At 36.7% G+C, this 9313-nt stretch overlaps 1 protein-coding gene across 1 annotated transcript; it reads right to left on the bottom strand.

The window, feature by feature from the left end:
* Positions 1-374: 374 nt before the first annotated feature.
* On the bottom strand, positions 375-1172 carry TKTL2 (transketolase like 2). Its single transcript, XM_045552626.1, is given in 1 exon segment — positions 375-1172. A coding segment is annotated over 1 exon segment (798 nt).
* Between the last annotated feature and the right edge of the window lie 8141 nt (positions 1173-9313).

Below are 9313 nucleotides of genomic sequence, written 5' to 3'. Positions count from 1 at the left end.
ACTTACAAAGAAATCATACCTATTTAATAAAGTTACCTCCATGTGATCCCCAGCTCAGTCTATTATTTGTAGCCTTATCAGAAAGCTTTGTATGAGGTGGTTGTTTTATTTCCTATTATGTTACTTAAAATTTTACAACCCATTTTAATTATTGAGAGTGACATTTGTGTATACAGCCACAGATTAACAGAAAGGTAAACCTGAATTTCTGAATTAAGAATGATGGTGTTAAATGGCTTTGCTTTATAGGATAAAAAGCACAACTGTATAAATATAAAATGATGGTTTTGTAACAAGCATGAACTTAATATAAACACACTAGTGCTTTAAGACCAAAGCCAATGGGCTTGACTTTTTTAAGAAATGAGCTTAGTTTAGTTCATTAAAGTATGTTTTACAGTCGCTATGAGGTGTCTGGCGCTGATTCCAAACATATCCAGCAGTTCACCAGGCTTCCCACTTCGAGGCACTCCTGACACTGCCAGCTGTTGAACAAGGATGTCAGGGTCCCCGGAGACAGCTGTGCACACAGCTTCTCCAATGCCACCTTCTCTGTAGTGGTCCTCCACCGTGATAATCCGGCCACCTGTGGCTTTTGCACTGGAGATGATAGTGGCAGCATCCAGGGCTTGAATAGTAAATGCGTCAGTGACATGGATAGAAATACCTCATTGGGAAAGATTGTCAGAAGCTGCCAAGGCTTCGTGGAGAGTAACTCCAGCTCCAATAACTGTGACCTTGTCATTGTCACTGTGGCAGACCACTTTGGCCTCTCCAATCTCAAAATTTTCTTGTGGGGTATAAATAACTTCAGTTTCTGGTCAGCTGGTCCGAATGAAACACATTCCTTTGGTATTGGCAGCCAGATAAACAGCATACTCTGTCGAAACGGCATCACTTCGATAGAAAATAGTGCAATTGGGAATGCTTCGGAACATGGCTAGACCCTCTAGGGCTGTCTGGGAGGGTCCATCTTCACCAATGGATACTCCACAGTGGGAACCAATAAGGTTGATATTGGTTTGAGAGATGGCTCCCATTCGGATCTGATCAAATGCTGCATACTTGATAGATAACAATCTTATGTAACGCTCTACAGAGGAGTCAAAGATGATTCTTGGCCTCCAGACTGGACTTAAATCTAATAGGGAAGACAAAGTAGATACACACATGATTATAGTGAGTGCTGATGGCTGCCAAGGATACTAGCAGGGCAGAGAAAAAGTGCTTACTCTCAGCTAGTATCTCCACTAGCTACCGGGAAGGTATCAGTGAAGAGGTGACTTTGACCAGAGCTTTGTAGAATGGGTAGAATTTTGGCTCGAGTAAATATGAGAAGAAGTCAATGAATCAAGTTACAAGAGTGGGAAAAGAGAATTGCTAATCTGAAAGGAAGGAAAGATTCATTCTGAGAAACAGTGAGGGAGAAAGCAGGAAGACAGATTTTGAAAAGGCCTTGAAACATAGCCAAGTGGCTTGTTTTGGTGTTTTGTTTTGTTTTTTTTCTCTTGATTTTGGGTTGAAGGTGCAGTACAGTGGAAAATTTTTCATCATCTGAGTGTCTTGATTGCGATAATGTTTTGGAAAATTTTTTTGGTAGTGTCAGGAAAGATAGATGGAGCTCGGTAAAAAATAAAGGTAGGGAAGATGAGGCTATTGCAGTAGTGCAGAAGTCAGATAATAAAAGACTGACCTAGAGAATCCTTTGTCTTGTTAGCTCCATATTAAGCATCAAATTTAATGCAAGTAGGTGGAATTATTTGACAAGATTGAAAACAGGGAGTGAAGAAAGAAGCGGATATGCTTGTGTGAGTGTATTAGCTTGCCAGGTTTGTTGTAACAAAGTGCCACAGACTGGATGACTGAAATAACAGAAATTGATTGTCTCACAGATCTGGAAGTTAGAAGTCGAAATTCAACATATCAACAGGTTGGTTTCTTCTGAGGGTTTTGAGGGAAGGACTTGTTCCTCACCTCTCTCCTTGACTTGTGGATAGCTGTCTTCTCCCTGTGTCTTCACATCACCTTTGCTCTGTGCATATCTCTATGTCTAAATTTCCCCATTTCATAAGGATAGCAGTCATATTGGAGGAGGGTATGCCAGAATAACCTCATTGTAACTTGATAACCTCTGTAAAGACCTATAAAGACCTCTGTAAAGACCTCCGGATAGAGTCACATTCTAAGGTACTAGAGGGTGGGACTCCAGCATATCTTTTGGGAGGGACACAATTCAATCCATAACACTTGGCTTGTGGCAGTATAATTACAATCTTAATTGTTCTTCCTATGTACATTTCTGTGTCCAATTTTCTTTCTATAAGGACATGAGTCATATTGGATTAGGGGCTCACCCTTCTCCAGTACAACTTCATCTTAACCAATTATATCTTCAATGACCCTATAGGATCATTGGGTCCTTCACCCAAATAAAGTCACATTCTGAGGTAATGGGGTTAGGGCTTCAACATATGAATGGGGGGGAGCAGAATCCAACCCCTAACAGTGAAGATTTACCTAAAGTATGCATTGCTTTCAAAAACTCAATACATTTTAGAAGAACATATCACCTATTCATAAAGTCATGAAGCTACCTAGGATACTAGGCTGAAAACTCCTTTTAAATGTGGCAATGAGGAAACAAAAACATTAGCAAACTCCATTTTTATTGATTCTTCCTGCTACTATGTATACACATGGGTAGGACAGGCTATCCTGAAACAAAATTTTACAAAAGGTCTGGGGGGATGGGGGGTGGGGGGAGGGGATGGGGGTATAACTACATGATGAGTGCAATGCGCACAGTCTGGGGAATGGTCACGCTTGAAGTTCTGACTCGGGGGGATGGGTAGGACATGGGCAGTGTATGTGGCCTGAACTTTTGTACCCCCATGATGATAAGCTGAAATATAATAAAAAATAAAAATAAATAAAAATAGCTTTCTAAATCATTAATAGTTTTTCATATAAAGTCACTTTTTTCACTTAATAATAAACGATCAGTTAAGACAAAAACAAAGTCTTAAGAATAACCAAAGTTTCCCCTTCTCTACTTCAAAGCTTCCTTTTATTGACATCTTTCTTAAAAAAGAAATGAACACATGCAGCCTAATCTCAATCATCACCCCCATCTTTTTGTTTGCATTAACATATCTCTAATACACCACAATCTTTGTCTGCCTCATCCATCAAATTCAGCTTTTCTCAATCTTCCTTTTTTTAATTGGGAAAAAAAGATCAATATATTGTTTTGAAATGTTCAAACACTGTGGAAGAATAGAGTAAAAAGTCATTCCCTGAGCTTACCCACCTCAATCCTAATCTTTCTTGTAAACTGTAAACAGTATGTTGTGAGTCCCTTCAGACCTTTTCTATGCATGAATGAGCATATACATGTCTTTATTCCATATTTTATTGTAAATAGGATTTATCTTACACACTGTTTTATGACTCACTCTTTCCACTTAACACATCTACAACATTTTTCCACATAGGTACATATATTAATACATCTAACTCATTTTTAAAAATAGCAGCAAATACTTTTTGGTAACATTATTTAACATAGTAGTGAGTTCAAGGGATTTGGGGGTTGATCAAGGAAAAATATACGACCACAAGATGGCACTACGAGCACACAGTTTATTTGAAGGAGCTGTGCCAGATATGCACGCATGGGGGCACAGTCCTTCACAATGTGATGCTTTCCCAAGGGTAGGGTGCAGAGGCCACTACCTAGAAGGTGGGGAGAAGGGGATCTGAGGAGGAGCTTGGAGATGGGCCTTATGTGTCCAGGTGATGTCACCCAGCTGCGTGGTGGGAGTCTGGGAAGAGAACTCTTAGGGCAGCAGCGGCCCCAGCATCTACCTTATCTATAGTATCTATGGCTAGCCCATGTTGGGTGCAGTTTCTCAGGGTATGAAAGGCAGACAGGCTGCAAATGGGTAACAGTCTGCCCTTGGGGACTCTATTTAAAACAACTGGATGTGTAGAAACTTGAGTTTGCCACCAGGAGGCTTTTGAGTTAACAAGCCTTCTGTGAAGAAGTAAACAACCTAGGGCCAATATAAGGGGCCATCTCTAATTCATTTATGTAACAAGTATTAGTAGCTCCCTATTGAAAGACATTTTACAATTAGTCTCCAACAGATAAAGTCACAAACAGGTTAAAAGAAAAATTACTAACTGACTTATATCATATATGACAAAAGTCTACTTTTATCAATATAACCAGGTCTCCTAAAAATAAGTAAGTGATAAATGATAAATGAGCACAGCCTTCTCCAAAATCAACCTTGAAAAACTACAGAAACAGGATGAAATTGGGTATTGAAGTAAAATTACAAGTGTGAGAAACCCCTGGGGAAAAGGGAGCTGGTGAGTGATGAGCGTGGGAGGGAGGTGGGGAACACAGCAGTCGCCTGAAGAGGAGATGGCTCTGGCAGCCTGGGAAGATCTGGAGAGGTTGTGGTTTTAGCTCTTGTCTCTTGTACTTCTTAGAAATGGGAAAGATTGCTGGCCTCCCGGTGTTCTGAGGCACTATCTCAGGAGCACAAGGTTGGGCCAAAGGAGCTGATAGAAACAGGAGCAGGATGAACAGGTCCTGGCATATTCCTGCCTCCACCTTCCCATCAGCAGGGCTTCTGCGGTCCCTGGGCTCTTGCCTCTGAGACTGAACCCTTCCCTTTCTGCAAATTCTCCAAAAAGGACACAGGAGAGGATATATCTTTGACACTTCCCCAATACACATTACAGAACAAGATAGCTGATTCCATCAGTGAAATAAATGTGATGCTACAGGTCCAAAGAAACTATATACCTGAGGAGAGCAACTACTATAAGAGAAAGCTTTAAAAAATTAAATAACACTTGCCACATGAAGCAGATTTATTGGAACAGATGGACCAATAAATAAACACAATATATATCCAAAAGAATCAAGAAAGAATATTGATAGTAAAGCAAAAGATAAGAAATTGCTTTAAAAACAAGTGTAAATACTATATTTTGAAAATAAGATAGTTGAAATTAAGACATTAGGTGGAATATGTAGCAGGATGATTACATCAAAGAACAAAATAGAAAACAGAAGATCAAATTAAGAGCCCTCCCAGGGGGCAGCAGAAATGAATAAAGAGATGGAAAATACAAAAGAAGGGCTAAAATACAGGAAGGACAGAATTATTAATATCTGGATAATACAAACTCCAGAAAGAAACTGAAAGGGGGCACAGAGTACCAAAGACATATATATATATATATATATATATATCCTTATATATATAAATATCCTTATATATATATATATCCTTATATATATATATATATATATATAAAAGGAAATACCAATACCTAGACACATATGGTGAAACTGAAGAAGAGCAAAGACAACAGTAATTGTTAAACAGTTCCTCAAACAAAATTACAGCTACCACAAAGGAACAAAAATTAAACATGAGTCTTCACAGTAGTAATACTAGATTCAAGAGACAATGAAGTAATATATTCATGGCTTAAAAAACTTAATGTATTTTATTGTGAGGTATAGCATAAAACATAAAATGCAAAAAATGTAAATGTGAAGCATAAAGAGTAATTATGAAGCAAACACCAATGTAATCACCACACAGGTTAAAAAATATTTCTGGCTACCTATGAAAAGTATCTCTAGAAAATGCAGCATAATTGATTTTGCCTGCTTTTGAATTTATATATTAATAAATGGATTTATACTGTAATTTTTGTGCATTGCTTCTTTTACATTACATCATAATTAGAAATTAATCTATGTTGTTTAGCATAGTTATACTTTGCTTATTCCATTGCTATATAAAATTTACCACACTTTATTTTTCTATTCTTCTGACAATGAAAAATTAGGTTTTTTTTTTTTTTTTCTAGTTTGGGCTGTTATGAACAACACTGCTATGAATGGCACTGCTATTGTGAATGACACTGCTATTCTTGCAGACGTGCTGGAATTCTTCTAGGGTATAAACCAGGAATGATACTGCTGTCTTAGATGTACACATTTTGATTTTCTAGATAATGCCAAACTGTTTCCCAAAATGGTTTAAAAAATTTGCTCTTTGAGATCAAGAATAAGACAATGATGTCCACTATCACTATTTCTAATCCACATTTTTATCATATTAAGGAAATACTCTTCTATTCTTATTTATGTGTATTTATAAAATCTAAGAAATTTGGGCCTGTAATTTTGACATGGGAAGATATTTGGGTAAACATTTTTAAAAAAATGATTATGGGACTATTCAGGTTTTCTATTCCTTGGTGTCAGTTTTGATAGTTTTTTTTTTCCCCATAAGAATGTGTCCATTTTCTCTACATTTAAAAATTCAATAGCACACATCTGGTTATAATATCCTCTTATGTGTGCATAATCTGAACTAATATAACTTGTTTTAATTCTCATATTGGTTAATTGGGTCTTCTCTCAATCCCCTTCAAGGATTTCTCAATTTTATTATTCATAAAAAAAGCTCAACTTTTGGCTTTCCTGGTCTCCTCAATTATAAATATTTTTCCTATTTCAATAATTTTTGTTTTTTATTCTAGTCTACCTTCTTTTTGAATTTATTTTATTGTTCTGTTTTCTGACCTTTTTACATGTAGATGCTTAGTTTTTTAATTTTCAGTTTTTCTTCTTTTCTAATATTTATACTTAAGGCTCTAATATTTACACTAAAGGAGTTAATTATTACTTCAGATGCATCTCATAAGTCTGCATATTTAAAACTTTTGTTATTATTCATCCCAAACTATTTTCTAATTTCCATTTTTATTTTTTCTTTAACCCATTACTTATTTAGAAGTACAATTCTTAATTTCTCAATATATGGAAATTCTCTAGCTATCTTCTCATTATTGATTTCTAATTTAATTACACAGTGATCAAAGAACATTTCTGTGTGCCTTCAATCCTTTCTACTTTGTTTATACTTGCTTTCTGACCCAATGTATGATCAATTTTGTTAACTATACTATACATGTTTGAAAACACATGTATTCTTGTAAGCACTAGCAGCAGTATTCTGTATAGATTTGTTAAGTCAAATTGTGTTGTGGTCAAGTCTTCTAAGTCATTGGTGATATCTGTACTATTAATTATGGAAAAAAGCATGTTGAAATTACTAGATGCACAAGAATTTAAAATGGAAACAAAGTGATATGTTCTATCTAGCATAATACTTTTTGACCTAAAGTCTATTTCGTATAACATTAATATATCTATATCAGCATTCTTTCAGTTGGTATTTGCTTAGCATATCTCCTTCCATTTTTTATTTTTTCTATTTCCTTATATTTTAGAAAACATAAGCAGGATACAGTTGGATGCTTTCAATCTAATCGGACATATATACATTTTAGTTTGGGGCAGTTAGTTCATAACTGTTTTATGGATTTAAATCTACTGCCACTTAAAAAAATTTCCTTACTATTCAATCTTTCATTTTCTTCCTCCTTTATTTCCTTAATTTGAATTATCTATTTTTTTAATCATTCCAATTATCTTATTTTCTCTACTTGTGTGTAGCCTGTACAAAGTTAAGTATCCTGTTTATTTTTAGTGTTTACCCTGGAAATTATGCATGTATTTTTATTGTATCAATACCTAATGTTAATCAATAGTTAACCCTTATACACACATAAAATACACAGACATATATATACATCTTGGTATATTTGTTAAAGTACAGAAAAATATCTTTAAGATGTCTCCAAATCGTCCACACAGTTATGGGGGGGGTGTCGAATTGAAGGGGAAAAGTGGGAGGATTTATTCTGCTATCACAGTGGTGCATGTCTACATTAAATTATGACCAAATATTAGCCATCATTATTGCTGTTTTACTTTTACTTTGTGCAATTCATTTTTGCATTTGCTACAGTGTATTTGAAACTTATACAGTGTATTTTGAACGTGTCCATAATCAACATTACTTAGGGGTTGAATTTGAATGAGGAAAATATGAAGTCTTTTATTTTCAAAACCCAACTAAAATTAAAAAATAAAAGTCTCAGGATATATGGTTTGCTGAATTGGTAATTTGAAATTTAGGAAAGGGGTAGGAATTGGTAGGAATTTTGTGATCAATAGAACAATTAGGAACTGCTGAAACAACCAGAATGAGGGTTTAATGGTTAATAGATTTGCAGTAATATAGAATTCAGAAGGCTGATTTGCACTAGGCCAGACTTAGGGTATGAGGTAGAGTGGGTGAAAGATGGCTTCAGAGAAAGTGGTTAGAGCATGTAGCTAGGGTGCATGGTTTGTACCCTAGGAGCAATAGGTTATACCATGCAGCTGTAGGCTATACCATCTAGGTTTGTGTAAGTACACTCTATGATTTTAGCACATACAATTGCCTAAGGATGCGTTTCTCAGAAAGTATCCCTGTCCTTAGACTATACTGTCTCTCCACAGTATGTATTCAAGGGTAACCCTCATTGAATATATTCACACAAAATTTATTAATACTTTCACCCACTTAAAAGCCATGTGAAAAATACCTTGCCCCTAGATGCAGGAATCTTCTGGCCACACAATCTTGATTACAATTTAAACTATTTTAAACAATGGATATATTCGTTGATTAAATACACGTACTAGCACACACACATCTAGGCACACTCAAGTTCGCTCTGCCTGGAACGTTTTCCCCATGCCTCGTTTTCTCTTATAATTCAAGTCTCTGCTCAGTTATTGCTTCTAAAAGAGGATTTTAAAGACCACCACGTGTAAAACAGCTTTCCGGCCCACCCCCTTGGCTTTATTTTCTTTAGAGTACTTATATTATTTGAAATAATATTTATTGATTTGTTTTTATATCCACCCTCCCACCCTGAATATGAGCTGAGGAGGGCAGTGATATTGTCGGAGTAGTCCCAACGACTGGCACATAGCAGCATTCAATAAATATTTGAATGGATACATTGTGTATGGAATTTTAACAAGTATAGGTGAAACAAAGACTCTCTCACACTGTGAGAGAAGAACAAAAAAACTGGGTTGGAAGGGCCCTTGACTATGAGCAAGGGGACTTTTCGGAAGAAGAATCCAAGCCCCAGTGGGGGAAAGGACTCGCCCAAGGTAACGCAGCAGAGGGAAAAGCAGGAGTCAGGCCCGTTTCCGCTCTAGGGCGCGGCCATGTCTGAGCAGCCCTGCAGGGCAGGGACCAGTTCCCGCGATGCGGGAGGCCCCACACGGAATCTCTTGTCTGAAGAGGCTGCCGTCTCAGGGGTCCTGCACCGGGACAGATGCCGAAGCTCTGCTCTTGAGACCAGAACG

The sequence above is a fragment of the Lemur catta genome, chromosome 5, assembly GCF_020740605.2.
Source record: "Lemur catta isolate mLemCat1 chromosome 5, mLemCat1.pri, whole genome shotgun sequence".
Classification (NCBI taxonomy): domain Eukaryota; kingdom Metazoa; phylum Chordata; class Mammalia; order Primates; family Lemuridae; genus Lemur; species Lemur catta.
The sequence above is the reverse complement of the archived record's forward strand: the minus strand, read 5'-3'. Positions and strand labels throughout refer to the sequence as shown.